Source organism: Gobio gobio (genome assembly GCF_949357685.1).
Source record: "Gobio gobio genome assembly, chromosome: 12".
NCBI lineage: Eukaryota > Metazoa > Chordata > Actinopteri > Cypriniformes > Gobionidae > Gobio > Gobio gobio.
The window spans coordinates 7,765,721-7,785,927 of NC_137105.1; the positions used below are offsets into that span (position 1 = coordinate 7,765,721).

General features: G+C 40.5%; 2 protein-coding genes across 3 annotated transcripts in view; both read right to left on the reverse strand.

Moving 5' to 3' along the window:
- flvcr2b (FLVCR choline and putative heme transporter 2b) overlaps positions 1-9,892 on the reverse strand; it is a 37,805-nt gene extending 27,913 nt beyond the window's left edge. The window contains exons 1-2 of one of the 2 annotated variants that reach the window (XM_079831657.1): positions 9,016-9,892; positions 871-1,012 (exon numbers count right to left, since the gene is read on the reverse strand). In XM_079831657.1, coding sequence (XP_079687783.1) covers positions 871-1,012; positions 9,016-9,564 — 691 coding nt within the window. In that variant the 5' untranslated portion in view covers positions 9,565-9,892. The remainder of the gene's footprint in view (positions 1-870; positions 1,013-9,015) is intronic. The other variant, XM_079831656.1, reaches the window with a different exon arrangement.
- Positions 9,893-12,709: 2,817 nt separating this feature from the next.
- On the reverse strand, positions 12,710-13,696 carry LOC307134552 (trace amine-associated receptor 13c-like; the record flags this gene model as incomplete). Its single annotated transcript, XM_079830362.1, has 1 exon — positions 12,710-13,696. The coding sequence occupies one exon, from the start codon at positions 13,694-13,696 to the stop codon at positions 12,710-12,712; it is 987 nt and encodes a 328-aa protein (XP_079686488.1).
- Positions 13,697-20,207: the final 6,511 nt, after the last annotated feature.

The window sequence follows — 20,207 nt, forward strand, 5'->3', positions numbered from 1 at the left end:
CAGACAGGACAGAGCAAATTACTTTTGATATGAAACAAAGACTCAACTTTAAAATTGTGTCAATTTAAACAATATACAACACTTTGTGGCTCTTTAATGTGTCGTGACCGCTGTAGCGCCTCAGTTAAAGCTGCTCGTAAAACTTCTAGTTCATTGATAAGCATCAAATAAACATGAATGAACACTAAAAGAAACGTTGTTTCAACCGCGGAAAGAAGTCAGTACACACCGTTTTTCAAGTTCAAGAACACCGACGTTAATGTACTACAACTCCTGACTGCTTTGTCGGACAAAAACGGCAGATGCGGCGATGTGATTGGTCAGATCGCCTGTCAATCAAACTTAGGCAAAGGGTGAATTGGGAACAACAGCAACTCAGCCACAAAGTGGTAGGCCACGTAAAATCACAGAGCAGGGTCAGTGCATGCTGAGGCGCACAGCGTGCAGAAGTCGCCAACTTTCTGCAGAGTCAATAGATACAGACCTGCAAACTTCGTGTGGCCTTTAGGCTCAAGAACAGTGTGTAGAAAGCTTCATGGAATGGAAAGTCTCTTCTGATGAACAGACTTAAATGATGAATGAGAGTTTTGGGGGAATAGACTTTTTAATAGAAGGACAGAAATCTCTCAGATTAATTAAAAATATTCATGTTTCGAAGATGAACAAAAGTCCTATAGGTTTGGAACGACATGAGTGTGAGGAACTGATGGCAGAACTTAAAATTTTTTGTGAGCTCTCCCTTTCATTTCTATATCTTTTGGAACAATTTTCATGTCAGAAACCCGTTTTAAAACACTGCCTCAGTTAGCAGCTCACTGCTTTTGAATAGAACAATATAGTGACATTAGTATAACTAACATTTGCACTTACCAATGACAACCAAAGCAAAGAGGAATGTGGCCACACTGGCTGTTATGTAGAACATGACTCTGATGCGAGCCGCTAACTCGTCCAGATCGTCCACATTTGGAACCAGTATTGGTGGAACGAGGAAGCCAATGGCAATCCCCAACTAAAAAACACAAACATCTGTGAGGTTCAAAACGAAGCAGCACATGGCACACATACTGAACACAAGTATATAACTGCAGCACTTCCTTGTAAAATTGCACTCGCTAGCAAGAGCCTTGTTCCACTTAGGACTGAGGATTCTGTCATGCAATTACATGGTTGCACATTAAGCATCACTCAATCATCCTGCGCTCATTCTCCATTTTTCTTGGCTTAAAACAGAGGTTTTCAAACTGGGTTTCAGGGACCCATGGAAAAGTTTAATCTTTAGAGGAAAATAGTGTGAACAATGTAAAAAAAAATATAGTATATATAATGTCTGTGAAATCTACGTATGAACGTTATCACAGATTCACCAATAACTTTCGTACTAAAATGTATTTTAAATTTACAAAACATGTACAAACAATTAAAACCATATGTATTGTTTCCCAGCCTTTTTTTTTTTGCCACAACACAATATTATAAAAAAATATGACAAAATTACACAAACATGTATGGTTTCAAATGGCATATTAAAACGAAATATTATTATTTAATGTGAAACTTGAGCTTAAGTCAGATAGGAACAAAAGAAGGTCATATAGGTAGCTACTTGATGTTGTTGGTGATGATGATAAAAAACATATACATACATATCGTCCCTGTCAAGCTGAAACCTCTTTTTTTATTTATTAAAAACTGTCGTCGAAGTTGGTATTGGCTTTATACATGATCAGACACTTGCATTTGTCATGGTAATATTAACATTTTATGAAAATCAAGCTCAAATGGAGTTAAGGGGTTTTTGACCAGCGAATGAAAGATAATTTGTACACTGTAAAAAAATGCTCTTCTTATTTAATATTTTTTTTCTTGTTTCAAGTACAAATGTCTAAAAATTATTAAATCAAGATGCATTTACTAGATAAGTAAAACGACATAAGATATTTTTTCTTGTTTTCTTGAAAATAAAATCAAGATGAAGTGAATTTTTGCTTAAAACAAGCAAAATGATCTGCCAATGGGGTGAGAAAAATAATCTTGTTTCTGATTGAAATCTTGTTTCTTGTTTCTGTCCCAAACAGAAATAAGATTATTTTTCTCACCCCATTGGCAGATCATTTTGCTTGTTTTAAGCAAAAACTCACTTCATTTGGATTTTTTCCCCCAGAAAACAGGAAAAAATATCTTATGTCATTTTACTTATCTAGTAAATGCATCTTGATTCAATAATTTTTAGATGCTTGGACTTGAAACAAGAAAAAAATACTAAATAAGAAGAGCATTTTTTGCAGTGTATGTGACTGGAACAGACGCATCTTAGGCATTACGTTTTCATCAAAAGTAACAAAAGATGCAAAAGATGGAGCGCTATGCAAACAGGATATTTAAAACAGTATATTTGCTTCAACTAGACAACAAATACTAGCTTAAGATTTTTCTCCGCTGTTCAAATACAAACAACTTTAGCCTTGGAGTTTCTTGAGTAAAGAAAAAGCTGTACTTACTCAAACATCAGTTCTTTATTTACCCTTGCATTGCAAACAAGCAGAGATCTCCGACTGTGTGCGGCACATCATTCTAAATGGAGGCGGATGGAGTTATGAGGTTACTCACAACCTTTTTTTAATGCTTTTTATTGGTTAAATATTTGTAAAACCCACATACAGACGTAAGTGATGACCAATAGCATTCATTTTAGGAATGCGCCGATATGAAAATGTTGGCTAATACCGATATTTCTTTATATTTGAAAGCTAATAATATAATTTTTGAGACCTTGATTTCACCATTACAAGCATGTCCCAAGCACTTCAACATAAATCAAACCAATACAGTAGGCCTACAGTAGCCTGGTTTGAACCAGTGTAAGTTCTAGAATTAATCTTACACTCCTATGGCCAACTTTCTTTATTAAAAGAAAATCTATTGCATTACAAATAAATAAATAATACAAAAAAAGTTATTGGACAACAGTTCATAATCCAAATGCATGTGCCATGGATAAATAAAATATCCTATGCTTGCACGGACATTAGGCCTAATTAAATTATTTTAATTAAACCATATTGTTGATGAAAATGATACAAGAAAAATAAAAGTGCTAGCTATTATTAATAATGCATCAGTGTTTTTGAAAAAGAAACATCTAAAATTAATATTAGGCTACAGTTTCAAATGACAGCATTGCGTGCACTGAAGCTGAAGAGCTGAATGAACACCGAGAAAATTAAGAGCTTTGCTTGCTGTCTAATTAACTCAACCAAATGCATCCTATATGAGATTAATAAGACATGTATGCAACATAAACATATTACAACTTATATCTGCACAAAATGATGCAAATGAATGCACAAATAAACTTGTACTAAAGTTAAAGGTCCCATGGCATGGCATTTTTCTATTATTTTATAGTGTTTCCTGAGGTGTACTTATATTGTTAGTATGATTTTTACATCATAAAATGTCATAATTTAGAAATAAAAGGCATTTTGTCTATACTGCTGTTTGCCCTGTGGCTGAATGCCCTGTTTCAAGAGGCGTGTCTGCTGTGAGACTTCAGTAAAAACGCCCACTGTTGTGATTGGCTGACATCTTTGCATTTGAAATGAGCGGAGGGGGCGTGGTTTAACGAGGTCTATGACGCACGAGCTGCTGCCAGAGAGACGGATGGACCTGAGTTCACTTCTCATCAGTTCTCTCAGCATGTCTCAGTTCAGGGTGAACTGTTGTAGTTACTAGAATATACTTCAGGTTATTAGTTTATTTCTAGTCGGAGGGGCTGTCACTCATGTCAGAAAGTTAGTAACTTTAGTAAATTATGGATCAGCGCTGACTCGAGACGCGAACCGTTTAGAACGATTCAGTCCGATTTGGTGAACTGGTTCGGTTCACTAAAAAGAACCGATTCAAAAGAATGATTCGTTCGCGAACCGGACATCACGGAGACGAACGATTGCTAACAAAGTTATTTATAGTAACTACTGAGTTATGAGAGCGCTGTCTGTCAGCGCGAGTTTATTGTGTTTGTATCTGAGAGTTCTGAATAAACACGAGTTCCAGTCACACCGAGTCCGTCTTCATCATTATTCTACCAACTTTGTAACACATGCAATATACCATTACAGCTGTCGAGATGAACGAGTTAGTAAGTTTGATTAAAGCAGTATTTCTAGATGTTCCAATCAAATGAAAAGCGTCAGTGACGCGCATTGAGTAACTTACACAGCGCAAACAAAGACACAACAGCAGTAATCGAATGTAATCCAGTTTATTGTGGGGAAAGCTGGCTAGCCTAGCCGGATACCCTCACGCTTACCCCCCTTCTGCTTAATCTCACGCCGCGTTTGGTGCCTCCGCTGTGGGCCAGATGCAGTACTGGGGGTCGGGGATGTTGGAGGCCGAGCTTCGGCGTGCGTTAGGTTTATCTCTAAAGATGTGGCTCTGCCGATGTTGAGCAGAAACTCCCGACTGTACGAGGACGCGACGAGGACGTACAAAAACACTGACTCACAAGATAGAAAACACCGTTCTGTCGGGAGAGAGAGAAGCCGCAGCGTGTGCACGAATAATAAATAATTAGCTACACATAAGAAATCACTGATCACAGATCAGAAGGAACTGAAAAAAGACTTCTGTTTTCATTTGTACATCCAAACACTGAGAAACTGCCAGCATTCACTCGTTCACAAGCAATGATCTCTGGAGCGTTTGCATGGGCGTGCCAGATTCTCTGGGTGGAGGAAAGGGAGGTAACCGTTCCTGCTTGGACGTCAAACCAGGAGACTTCAGGATTGGCTCGTCTGGCCTGTCATTTTCTCAAAGGCAGAGAAAGACAGCCAGAACTCGGGTTTACACCGATCAACATTTCTATCCACTTGGGGACAATATTCAGGCTAGGGGAACTCATATTAATGTTGAAATACCTCATAAAATGAAAATTTCATGCCATGGGACCTTTAAGAGCTAGTCAGAATGTGTAACTCCTGTAGTGGATGTGCTCTTCCCGTAACAACACGCTGAAACAAGGCAACTAAACCCAAATAATTCACAATGTTTTATTACTATATTGTTCTCTAATATTATGTAATATGGCAGTCCCAATCATAGTTATTGTCGTGCATTGCTTTTTTAGCTGTATGCACTGGATCTGAAGATGATCACCGGCGTGTTTTATACCACTTTAATTCTTAACCAAATGCATCCTATATGAGATAAATCAGATATACACAAAATAAACACAATATTACAACTTAAATTTGCACAAAACAAAAAGCTGCGAAATGCACACGCAAACTTATAGTCATGAAGGTGTAACTCCACTGTGGATGCGCTCAAAGCATGCAGAAACACGGGCGTACAAAGGATTCACAATATTCTTTTACAGTAGCGTTTTCATTTTAATTATATGTGGTATATATAACAGACTTGCGCTGAACATGTTGCAATTAACTGTGAATTCCATTAAGTGATTCCAATAGTATTTCAAGCAATTCAAACTATCAAACTGTGCACATCTGAAGGAAATAATCCATTGTTTATCAGTTTTAATATATATTGGCCAAATTTTCTTACTGGGTCAATAAGGATAACATCAAAAATGATCATATATTGGCCAATACCAATATGGTGGTCAATATATCGTGCATCCCCATTTAACTTTATAAAACAAAATATGATGAAATATAGAGATACTCGGGGTCCGTTCTTCGTACCTCGCTAACTCAGTTAGCTGGATTTGATTGTTGACGATTTGGCATGATCTTGGATTGTTTGGTTCTTCGACGCTCATCCTGGACTTAAGGTCCTTAAGCTTAAACCTGCTCACGAGCAGCTTATTTCATGTAAACAGGATTAGATTGCATCTTTTTAAGTGCCGTTGATACTTAAAATTTGTTCCATTCACTGATATTTTATAACAAGAGTTCCTTACTGAGCCTGGGGCAATAATAATAAAAAAAATAAAAAAATAACATGTATTTGAAAATAATATTGTGTATAATACTATAGACACAGCCACTTGATTAAGAGATTTATTTGTGATGGAATAATTACTTTATAATTTTATTGGAGGTTTACACACACATGTTGTACTGTTAATCTGAGCCGTGCATTAATTTTAGTGATGACAGATATTATGGGAGTGGCTTGATGCAGCAGGAGATGCAGAGAACTTGATCTTGACCCTTAAAGGGATAGTTCTAGGGCTGCAACGACGCGTCGACGTCGTCGATGACGTCGACTACGAAAATACGTCGACGTGCGTGAAATGCGTCGACGCGTCAGCGGCACATTATTTACGTTCTCGAATGGAACAGAAGATCTAGAATAATGGCAGCTTCTGCTCCCGGGCATAGTGAAAATGATCATTTATCATATAAAGCCAGACCGCGACATTCAAAAGTGTGGGAGTACTTTAAACAGAAGCTGAGTAAAACTGTGCTTTGTTCGCTCTGTAACGCCGGTTTCACACTGCGCGCGTGGAGAGCGGGAGCTTTCACACTGCAGTCAGTGTTGCCAAGACCGCTTTTTTCCGCGGAATTGGGCTAACGTTACTTCTACACTGTTGCCGCGGGCTGTGTCTCATGTCCGCGGGTTGAAGCAAAAAAACACACATATTTAACCCCCCGAACGCGATGTTTACCAGAGAACCTCCCCGAAACGCGATTGGGCTTGTTTTGGGCTAGTTTTGAGCAGGTTTTGAGTAACGATTGGGTGGGTTTTGTTGTGTAAACCTGGCAACCCTGCTGCCAGTGTTCTCTCGAGCAGCTAAACCGTGGCGCGTGTATTGCAACAGACGGTCACATTTTCCTGGGTTCTTCTCCGACCCCAGTACGTCTCTTGCTTTTATTTATTATGGGCTGCATATATCTCCTGTTAATGCGACCTGGTTCCGCTCTGTCCCAAACACATATGCATAATAACATGCTGTATATAGGTAGTTTACATGATTAAAGTAACATTAAAGTTAAGATATGCCTCTAGCTTTAATCATTTAAATGTGTCTTTGAAGTTTGGGCAAAAACTTCTGGCAGCTTTAGTCGTTGTTTATGCACATGTATTTTCAAAATAGACGACTAGTTATACATTAACACTATGCTGAAAGCTCCTGTATGTGAACCTTTTGCAGAAAGTGCATTTTCGTTTACTATTGACACAAATCAATAAGTAAATCATACTCAACTACTATAGTAAACAACTTTTCCTAATTAGGCCTACTCTGTATACATTTTATGATGAATAGTATCATTATATATTATGTTTAAAAAGCTTCTTTTGTTCATATATTTCATTATAAAATGGCATACTATGTACACTACCCTTCCTGAAATACAATTAATATTGTCATCATTCATTGATTTCATGTTAAAATAATATACAAATTCACTACCCTCTTTGAAATACAATAATCAGTAAAAAAGAATAATAAGATTAATCTGGAAAAATAATCGTTAGATTAGTCGACTAATCGAAAAAATAATCGTTAGATTAGTCGACAGAAAAAATTATCGTTAGTTGCAGCTCTAGATAGTTCACCCAAAAAATTATTTTAGCCCATACTTTACTCACCCTCAAGTCATCCTAGGTGTATATGATATTATTCTTTCAGATGAATAAAATCGGAGTTATATTACAAAAGTCCAGGCTAATCCAAGCATTAGAATTTGATTTATAGTTGCTCTGTTTTTGAAGTCCATAAAAAGTGCATCTGCCCATCAAATAACTGCTCCACGCGGCTCTGGGGTGTTAATAAATGCCGAAAGTTTACTTGATAAAGTTTTAAATATGGATATTTTTCTGACACAAACGCATCGATTCGCTTCAGAAGGCCTTTATTAACACCCCAGAGCCGCGTGGAGCAGTTATTTGACGGGCAGATGCACTTTTTATGAACTTCAAAAACAGAGCAACTATAAATCCAATTCTAATGCTTGGATTAGCCTGGACTTTTGTAATATTACTCAGATTTTATTCATCTGAAAGAATAATATCATATACACCTAGGATGACTTGAGGGTGAGTTAATTATGGGCTAATTTTCATTTTTGGGTGAACTATCTTTAATACTGTCACGTAACAAATCTGCTTCGAATTGAATTAAAAATTAAATTACAACATTGAAATAAAATGTAAAGGGTGTACAATAAAATTGTGAATATAAATAATTGGGAATCATCATCAAAACAGTGCAAATTTCATTTATCTATTATAACTTTTATGTTGGTTTGGTCGTTTGGCTGTTTCTTTATAAAGGTCCAGAAATTAGTTTTTTCTTTTTTTGATTTGTCAAGTGTTTTTTGCCAGGTCAGGTGGCTTTTTTAATTATATGATGTCATTACGTTGCTGTCTTGACACCAGCCAATCGCTGCATTGCTGATCGTGGTTTCGAGTATCGATGCGTCTGCCCTCTTCAGTGAACACAAGAACGCGCAGTGATATTAGATCATTTAATCCAGATATTTTAATCCAATCCGCAAATTCGTTCGGAGAACCAAATTAGCCAGAGGTCAGTTATCACGATTAAAAGATCTGGGATCTGTCAAATCATCTCAGATGTATTAAGCGAGGTACGAAGAATGGACCATTGGTTTCAACCAGACAGCAATGATACATTCTTATTTGTAGCATTTATTTTTGGATCATTTTCCATGGCACATCTGACAACTAGTATATACGAAAATATATAGTTGCCTTTTACATTTTAGTAAGAGGATCATCTGAAGGTCAGTGGCATTACAAGTTTGAAAACTCCTTGCTGATATGACACAAAGACTCAATTTAGACACAAATGAGAAAAATTAACTTGGCACAAACATTGGCTCAACCAATCACGAGAGATTGGGGGCGGGACTATCTGTTTGCCGACCAATTGCAAATGGGGCGTGTTCAGGATACCTGTGTGGAAACAGTCATTATTTTTGTAGTTACGTTTAATGCCTCAAGCGACGCAGAAATTACATACTTCCGCTTTAATTTTCACAGTTAAATGAGCAATGATATTATTATTCTTTTGAAACCCACCTGATTTCCGAAGACACCGATGGAGCACGCAGTCGACACCTCATCCGATCCGAACCACACCGATGCGATGCGCGAGGGCATCCCGAGTATAAACACCTGAGCCACGGAGCACGTGAACTGACCCAAAAAAGTCACGGGAAAAAGGTCAGGTCTCGCGCTGGCCACCTTGATCCACGTGCCCGCGCAATTCAGAGCCGCGGCCACGAGCGCGATGACCCTCAGACCTTTTTTATCCAAGAGCCACGACACGGGGAAAATGAGAGGAATGTACGCCAACATGTAAATCATGGACATCCAGTCAATGGTGAAAGAGTTCACGCTGTAGAAGCGCATGAAGATATTGTTGATGATTCCGTATTGGATCCATTGATACGAGTTACACAGCGAATATGAGCTGAATAAACACACTATGATCCATCTCTTTTTATATAAACGCGTTTCCGGCATGGGGTTATGATGTTCAATGCCCACCCCATCGTTCACGGCTGTTTTGGAGAAATATGTATTATCATTCACCTCTCCGTCCACTGACTTTGATTCATCTCCCATTTTCACTCGATTCAACCGCGTTCAGAACTTTTTCGAGTCTAAAATATTCATTCATTCAAGTTGAATTACAAATGTCATGTTGAGGAGACGCCGGTCAATCTGCTGGACCTCAATGCGCTACTATAAGTCATGTCAAACTGTTCTAATTTAATACTTACTTGACATGACATACTAATGATATATCACCTGAGTTTAAATACTCGTGGATAAACTTCCCATAATACTTCGATGTTCATCCGCTGCTCGGATAGCCTATAATAAAGTATCCGGCTCCCGCACCAGAAACTCTATCAACATTCGTTGAAAGTTTCGCCACCGTGATGAAGCTTCTGACGTAGAAGAATAACTGACTAGACGAGAAACTACAAACGATTGAAATGCCAGAAGGGGGCGGGGCTTAACTGTAATGCAGTTGTGTCGGTCATGTGACATTCCTGAGCGAGACCAGTAGAACAACTTAATTAGCCAAAATATACTTTCTTTCTTATTGTAAATAACACACACACACACACACACACACACACACACACACACACACACACACACACACACACACACACACACACACACACACACACACACACACACACACACACACACACACACACACACACACACACACACACACAATATTATTAGTGCTGTCAAACCGATTATAAGTTTGTGTTTACATAATATGTGTGTGTATTGTGTATAATTATTATGTATATATGAATACTATGAATATACACACATTCATGTACCGGTATATATTTAAGAAATATTTGCATGTATATACTGTATATATATTTATACAATTAATATTATATATAAATATTTTATATATAAATATAAAAAACATTTCTTAAATGTATACATGAATGAGTGTGTATTTATATATACATAATAATTATACACAGTACACACACATATATTATGTTAACACAAACTTTTATTTTGGATGCGTTTAGTCATGATTAATCGATTTGACAGCACTAATTAGCCCTTATATATATATATAATTAGTGCTGTCAAAAACTCGAAAAGTATCATTTATATAATGTTTTTGTTTATATATATATATATATATATATATATATATATATATATATATATATATATATATATATATATATATATATATATATATATATATATATATATATTATATATATATATATGTGTGTGTGTGTGTGTGTGTGTGTGTGTATGTATACATACAACATACACACAACATATATCATATATATGTTGTTTATTATTTATTATTATATATATATTAGGGCTAATAAACAACACACTCACTCACACACGCACGCACGCACGCACGCACGCACGCACACACACACACACACACACACACACACACACACACACACACACACACACACACACACACACACACACACACACACACACACACACACACACACACACACACATATATATAATATATTAAAAACAAAAAGTTTTATTAATTTTGTTAATTAGTTTTAATTACGAATACAGAGATGAAGCTACATCACAATAAGTATAAAAACTTACTTGTTGTTGGTGGAGAAAAATGTGCCATTTGTATAACAAATTAAACATAATCTACTTTTACAACTGAAACACTTTAATAATAATTTGAGCTGTCGCTGTTGTAGAACGTCACGTGGTATCTGTTACTTTTCTCAGTGTGGAACAAGTCGTTTGTGAGGCCACAGCAATTTATTCAATTATTTCACAGAAATGCCGGGAGTTTATTTAACTTTTTTATCCCAGATAGCAATCTTTTAAATTAATAAATTTAAGATTATCATTATAAGTTTGCCAAACAGTAAGGCAAAAAACATCCTGACCTTTGAATGCGACTCAGAGTAGGATTAGAATGTATGATCCATCGAGCGCCTCCTGGAGGAGAACAACAGTAATCACATAGAAAACGTTTCAATCGCTTCAGTTCATTGGTGAAGCTGCTTCCTCTAATGCCTCCGTTTAGGGTTTGTGGCGGATAAAGTGGAGACGGCGCCCTCTGCTAGGCTGGAGTTACTGGTGGAGTTTGTCTATTTGCTTTAACCTCCTGGGACTCAGGAATACACTTTTTGTTTGTCCTCTGTAGTGGACATTATATTTTAGTGAATTTCTCTGACAGCATTCATGTCACAGTTTTAAGTCTGGATGTTTAAGTTTCACCAGGACACCTGCCTCTCCTTGGACTTTGACATGAATTTAGTGATCAAATTTAATCATATTTTGTAATTATAGTTTACAAATCTGACAAATTTTTGAATTGTTTGTCATAAATCAAGATCTCTGGAAAATGTTATGGGGTTTCAAATCAAAATATGACTTTCTGTTATGAAACAGGACACAGATTTCATACATGTTTACTATAGAGGACACTAAAGGACTTAAAGCATGTTTATCAGGCATTTTGAGAGACACAACAAGTGAATAGGGAAATAAATTATATTTTAATATTCCTATGAAATATTAGATATTATCTTAGCCCCAAGAACACACTTATTGCCATTTTACACACATATTGCATAAAGCAAAATGGTATATCAAAGCCTTCTGTTATATCTTTTAAATTATATACATGATATAAATGAGAATTATCTTTATACAAAGTTTGGTATAAAAAAATCCCGATACCTAAAAATTAATTGGTGATAAAAAAAAAAAAAAAAAAAAAAAAAAAAACAATCACATCGTTTTTTCCTATTCATGTCTATTCCTGTCATGTTTTTAAATTGGTGTCCACTACAGAAGACATAGCATAACGTATGAATAAAATATTATTTTTCAAAAATGTAATTTTTCCATTTTTTTCTTATGCTCTAAACAATGTAATGACACGGAAAAAATACTAAATTCACCAGTCTTTATTTTATGGTTCTCAGGGGGTTATATATAATAAATTTAAACAATTTATCATTTGCGATTGCAAAAGCAATTTTTTGTTACTTTTGTTCATTTTATTTCATAATTGTTTTGCTCTTCAACATTTATGTTTATTACAAAATGTAAAATAGATGCGGTGTGAAATAAAAGAAATGAACACCCCCCCAGTCATTGAAAACATGATTGAAAACAATATTGTCTTTGCAGCCATGTTTAATAGATGACAAAACAAAATAATAATGTAATAATGAAATTCTGTCTTACATGAAGCAACTTACAGCACATTCATCAGGGAGGAGTCTTTATTAAACACTTTAAATGTAAAAATTAATTTTAAGCTTTTCTGAAACCAGGGATAGAATAAGGCATAAATGATGGGATTAATGCTGGAATTCAGGAAGAAAATCATTACAGTAACATCTCTGACATGAAACAAGTCATCATTACTGTACGGGACCACTAAAGAACAAATATAATATGGCAATAAACACAGGAGAAACGCAAAGACCAGAATCCCCAGCAGTATCGCAGCTTTTCGCTCTGATTTGTCACTGACTCTGTTTTTAGAGGATTTTTTGCTGTTGTGAACATGAAGGGCTCTTATAGCAGTCACATGTTTCTTAGCAATGACAAAAATATGAGTGTATAATATTATGATGAGAGAACATGGCACAAGAAACACAACAAGGAGATCAATGAGGGATGAAACCCCATCAATAATAGCAAGACATACTCCTGGACACACAACATCGGTAAAGTTTCCATTAATGAAGAGAAGAGTGAAGTTATAAAAGAGTGAAAACAGCCAGTTTAATAATGTTGCTATGCAGATCACAGTGGGTGAGATTTTCTCTGAGTAAAAAAAAGGAGAATGTAAAGCTAAAAACCGATCAACTGCGATTAGAGCCACAGTGTGAACAGAGACGCTTGTCGCTTGAAAATTTACCATTTTTAAAGCAGAGCACATCACTGGGCCAGAAATCCAACATGACTCAATGACCCAAGACAAATGAAGTGGCATCACAAAAACTCCGACCAGCAGATCAGACACAGCCAAAGAGAGGATGAGGATGTTAGCAGGTGTGTGGAGCTGCTTGAAGTGACTAACAGAGATGATGACCAGCAGGTTTCCACACACGGTCAGAAGAGCCACAGCTGCTGCGGCCACATACAGAATCACATAGACAGATAAAGAAACAGATCTCTCTGGACAGAAATATTCCTGACAGCCATCAGTTTGGTTCATTGCTGTAATATTCATTCTGAAGTACTTGGAAGAAACATACAAACAGAGAATCGTTCCCTGTGACTTCCTTCATATAACCACATGCGTAACCACAGATAAAGGTCTCTGAAGATGCTATTTGTCTCTTCAACAGCTCTGAACGGCTCCTCACTGAATCACATTCACTCCTGGAGGATCCACAATAAAGACGTGCTACAATCTATGCTGCCTTTTATACACTTGACATGTTGACTCTTTCCAAGACTGGCAGCATCAAGGGAGAAGAACATACAGCTGGGAGATCATAAGAAGAACATATGGGGTTATATGGGCTTTTAATGTATAAAAACAAAAACATAAATACGCAAAACATACAAAGTCATTAGTGAATATTGCCATTTAATTGGCAAACGTAGACTATGGTGCTTCTTCAACGGAAGGCTGTGGCTGCATACGAAAGCTTAAAAATGCTGCCTTCGAAGGCTGCATTCCAAGATAGGAAGGCATCAAGGCACATCCGAATCCAATGTTAGCTTCACTTCCTGTCTCCTGAGATACATTAATCTGATCAATTATTGAAGGCAGCAAAAATGTATCCTTTAATACCTTTGATATCCCACAATCCTGTGTACTCCATTCTCTAGCTGTCTTTAATTTCGAAGGCTGCGTTCTTCGGAGGTCGCATTTGTCGGCTGCGTACATCATCACATACTGTAGGTCTTATTTCAGAAAAGTAACCATTATATAGTTGTTATTGTTATTAGTGGTTATTAAATGCCCTCTCCCACATCCTCAAACAGCCAGGTCCTCTGCCCCAGGGCTGAGTCGAAGGTGAGAGGTGCCATGTTGGAGACGACTTGAGGGAGGATGACACCCTGGGGACGACCGAAGAAGATGCAGCCAACAAAGATTGAGACACAGGTGGAGCTGATGAGCCAAAGAGCCCACCCGAGACCGATGGCATTGGAGACTGAGGTGAAGTCCAACCAAGGCAGAGCCTTGAGAGAGGGACGGGGGAGCCTGGTGGAGCCGTAGGGCTGATGGTTTCTGGTGGAGCCAAGGGAGGGAGGAGCCAGGGTGGAGCCAATGTGTCTATACAGGCCGAGGTGGAGCAGTGGGCACAAAGGGGATCCTCTGGGCTGGGTGGAGCAGGTTGCCTGAACATGCTAGGCCAGTGGTTCTCAACCTTTTGTATTCCAAGATCCCCCTCCTCTCCGAAGTATTTTCTGTTTCTTTCTGTTTCTTTTCTGTTGCACTATTTTCCTGTTACCACTGTAAAGTTTCTTTGAAACAATCTGTATTTTAAAAAGCACTATATAAATAAAGATAACTTGACTTGACTTGACATTCTCTCTGTCATCAGTGAACAGTTCCTCTGTCAGAACATGCAATTGTGTCCATGTTTGGAGCGTCTGATGCCCATGTGTACATAAACACCACTGATCCTCAAACTTCTTCAAAACACTCTCTCACAAACTCACAAAAAAAAATCTCACAAAACACGAGCTTCTTCAGCAAGCATGCGTTTTAAAACACAGTACATAAGTTTTGACTATATGAATATATATATTTTTTATTTATCATAATAATAAAATGTATGAATTATATTAATATATTTCAATTAATTTTACGTTAAGTTATCTCACAGCCCCCCTGGAGGAGGATCACTGAGTCCCCCTATTGGGCCGTCCAGTACCCCCCCCCCCCAACCCCCCGGTTGAGAACCACTGCGCTAGGCAGATCCTTGCAGCGTGTTGGAGATCCAGAAGGGCTGAAGGACACCAGCAGAGGCAGGGTAGAAAAACTGGCTGTTTAAGGAGGTGGGAGAGGGAGGCTGGACGTGCATTCTGGAGAGACAGGGGGCGATGGAGAGACAGGGGGTTCTGGAGAGACTGGGAATACTGGAGATACAGGGGGCGCTGGAGAGACAGGGAATACTGGAGATTCAGAGGGTGCTGGAGATACAGGAAATGCTGGAGAGACAGGGAATACTGGAGATACATGGGTCACTGGAGAGACAGAGGGCCCTGGAGAGATGGGGTGCTGGAGAAACAGGGAATACTGGAGATACAGGGGTACTGGAGAGACAGGGAATACTGGAGATACAGGGGGTGCTGGAGAGACAGGGAATACTGGAGATACAGGGGGCGCTGGAGAGACAGGGAATACTGGAGATTCAGAGGGTGCTGGAGATTCAGAGGGTGCTGGAGAGACAGGGAAAACTGGAGATACATGGGTCACTGGAGAGAGAGAGGGCCCTGGAGAGATGGGGTGCTGGAGAGACAGGGAATACTGGAAATACAGGGGTACTGGAGAGACAGGGAATACTGGGGGTGCTGGAGAAACAGAGAATACTGGAGATACAGGGGGTGCTGGAGAGACAGGGAATACTGGAGATGCTGGGGGTGCTGGAGAGACTGGGAATACTGGAGATTCAGAGGGTGCTGGAGAGACAGGGAAAACTGGAGATACATGGGTCACTGGAGAGAGAGAGAGGGCCCTGGATAGATGGGGTGCTGGAGAGACAGGGAATACTGGAAATACAGGGGCACTGGAGAGACAGGGAATACTGGAGATACAGGGGCACTGGAGAGGGGAATACTGGAAATACAGGGGCACTGGAGAGACAGGGAATACTGGAGATACAGGGGCACTGGAGAGACAGGGAATACTGGAGATACTGGAGAGACAGAGAATACTGGAGATACAGGGGGTGCTGGAGAGACAGGGGGCGCTGGAGAATCAGGGGGCGCTGGAGAGTCAGGGGGCGCTGGAGAGTCAGGGGGCGCTGGAGAGACAGGGGGCGCTGGAGAGTCAGGGGGCGCTGGAGAAACAGGGGGTACTGGAGAAACAGGGAATACTGGAGATACTGGAGAGACAGAGAATACTGGAGATACAGGGGGTGCTGGAGAGACAGGGGGCGCTGGAGAATCAGGGGGCGCTGGAGAGACAGGGGGCGCTGGAGAGTCAGGGGGTGCTGGAGAGACAGGGGGCGCTGGAGAGTCAGGGGGCGCTGGAGAAACAGGGGGTACTGGAGAAACAGGGGGCGCTGGAGAGTCAGGGGGTGCTGGAGAGTCAGGGGGTGCTGGAGAAACAGGGGGTGCTGGAGAGTCAGGGGGCGCTGGAGAGTCAGGGGGTGCTGGAGAGACAGGGGGCGCTGGAGAGTCAGGGGGCGCTGGAGAAACAGGGGGCGCTGGAGAGACAGGGGGCGCTGGAGAAACAGGGGGTGCTGGAGAGTCAGGGGGCGCTGGAGAAACAGGGGGCGCTGGAGAAACAGGGGCGCTGGAGAGTCAGGGGGCGCTGGAGAAACAGGGGCGCTGGAGAAACAGGGGCGCTGGAGAGTCAGGGGGCGCTGGAGAAACAGGGGCGCTGGAGAAACAGGGGGCGCTGGAGAGTCAGGGGGCGCTGGAGAAACAGGGGCGCTGGAGAGTCAGGGGGCGCTGGAGAAACAGGAGTTTCTGGAGAGACAGGGAATACTGGAGATATAGGGGGCGCTGCAGAGACTGGGAATACTGGAGATTCAGAGGGTGCTGGAGATACAAGGAGTGCTGGAGAGACAGGGAAAATTGGAGATACATGGGTCACTGGAGAGAGAGAGGGCCCTGGAGAGATGGGGTGCTGGAGAGACAGGGAATACTGGAGAGACGGAGTGCTGGAGAGACAGGGAATACTGGAGATACAGGGGGTGCTGGAGAGATGGAGTGCTGGAGAGACAGGGAATACTGGAGATATAGGGGGCGCTGGAGAGACTGGGAATACTGGAGATTCAGAGGGTGCTGGAGATACAAGGAGTGCTGGAGAGACAGGGAAAACTGGAGATACATGGGTCACTGGAGAGAGAGAGGGCCCTGGAGAGATGGGGTGCTGGAGAGACAGGGAATACTGGAGAGACGGAGTGCTGGAGAGACAGGGAATACTGGAGATACAGGGGGTGCTGGAGAGACGGGGTGCTGGAAAGACAGGGAATACTGGAGATACAGGGGGCGCTGGAGCGACGGAATACTGGAGATACAGGCAATACTGGAAATACAGGGAATAATGTAGATACAGGGAATACTGGAGATCAGGGAATACTGGAGATACAATGAGTGCTGGAGAGATGGGGCACTGAAGAGACAGGAAATACTGGAGATACAAGGAATACTTGAGATACAGTGAATACTGGAGATGCAGGGAATACTGGAGATACAGGGAATACTAGAGATGCAGGGAATACTGGAGATCAGGGAATACTGGAGATACAATGAGTGCTGGAGAGATGGGGCACTGAAGAGACAGGAAATACTGGAGATACAAGGAATACTTGAGATACAGTGAATACTGGAGATGCAGGGAATACTGGAGATACAGGGAATACTAGAGATGCAGGGAATACTGGAGATACAGGGAATACTGGAGATGCAGGGAATACCGGAGATACAGGAAATACTGGAGATGCAGGGAATACTGGAGATACAGGAAATACTGCAGATGCAGGGAATATTGGAGATGCAGGGAATACTGTAGATACAGGAAATACTGGAGATGCAGGGGATACTGGAGATGCAGGGAATACAGGAGATGCAGGGAATACTGTAGATACAGGAAATACTGGAGATGCAGGGAATACAGGAGATGCAGGGAATACTGTAGATACAGGAAATACTGGAGATGCAGGGAATACTGGAGATTCAGGGAATACTGGAGATACAGGAAATACTGGAGATGCAGGGAATATTGGAGATACAGGAAATACTGGAGATGCAGGGAATATTGGAGATACAGGGAATACTGGAGACGCAGGGAATATTGGAGATACAGGGAATACTGGAGATGCAGGGAATATTGGAGATACAGGAAATACTGGAGATGCAGGGAATATTGGAGATACAGGGAATACTGGAGACGCAGGGAATATTGGAGATACAGGGAATACTGGAGATGCAGGGAATACTGTAGATACAGGAAATACTGGAGATGCAGGGAATACCGGAGATGCAGGGAATACTGGAGATGCAGGGGGACTGGGAATAATTTCTCCAAAAAAGTCAATGAAATCCTCTTAAGTTCCTCCAAATATATACCAGAGGCCACAAACATCTCATCCACCGCAGTTGGGTAGTGGGTGGGGCTTTCCTCCCAGCCCTCAAGCTCCACAAGCACTCCCTCAGCGATCCGCTGTGTTTCCGAGATAGGCCTATCTCAGCTGCCACATCATCAAGCACCTCCGAAGGCCGTCTCAATTTAAGGGATCCTTATGGTGCGTTCACACCGGACGCGATTTGCGCGAGTGATTTACATGTTAAGTCAATGCAGAGATGCGAAATGGCATTCTGCGGCGCGATTCGCGAGAATGAAGCAGCAAGATTTGTGCGATTGAGGTGGCGCGAATGACGCAAATTGAGTGTTTTGAACGCGCGATTCGCGCAAATTGATCAAGTTGAAAAATCTGAACTTTGGCGGATATTTTGCACCACGTTAACCAATCAGGAGCTTGCTCTAGTAGTGACAACAATGAGGAGAAAATCTGTATATTAATATCTGGTTCAGACAATATGATTATCACTGTGATAACATTAAATGACATGAAACACAACCCAGTCTCTTTTTGTTAAATGCAAGTTTATGTATGATCAATAATACAAAAGTATAAGTAAAAGGTATAATAAGCTATACATGAAATAAAGCAAACAATTCAGTCAAACATTCAAAGTCAGTGCTAGTAGGCTAACGTTACAACTGCACGTACAGTTATAGCCTAAAAATATAAAGAAATTAAACTTCTTTTTGCCTTCAGCCTAAACGATTTGCCAGGGAACAAATTATAGATCCATGAGACCAAAGATCGGCCGTTACAAGACAAATTATAGCTCGAGACACACCACAGAGACATCAGAGCCAGCGGCAGACGGCAGAAGGACTGGCCGAGGAAAGGTTGCCCTCGCCGGCTTTGACGAGCGCTGAGCACCGCTGTCCGCTGGAGCTCACAACTCCGAAAATGGCAGATAAAATGTTCAAATAGGCACTCTTTATATAAATGAACCACATATTTGAGCTTTAAACAACTACATTATCGACTGAAAAAGTCTTAAAACTACATTTTGTCACACATTAACAGTAGATTTTAGCAAAAAAAAGACATGTAAACACAGCCCATGTCAGCCATTTCTCAACGAGACGAGCCGCTGGCAGAAGCCCCGCCCATGACGCGAATTCACGTCTGTTGTGCAGTGAATGTCACGCGCGATTGAAGCGAGTAAACTCAAAATGTTCAAGCGTCCACCTTCGCGCGATTAGTGCAAATTTTTCGCGCGAATCGCGTCCGGTGTGAACGCCACATTAGGCCCCCGTCCACACGGAGACGCGTTTAGCTGTATACGTAAAAATGTTGTACCATATCAGCGTTTCGTCCACATGGATCCGGCGTTTTGGGAGCATGAATCCGATATTTTTTGAAACCGGGTCCCAGAGTGGATAAATCTGAAAAACGACACCCTTGTGTTTTCATGTGTACAGCCAATCCGTATATTTTGTGAAACGGTAATGTCATCACACCACGTCACCCACG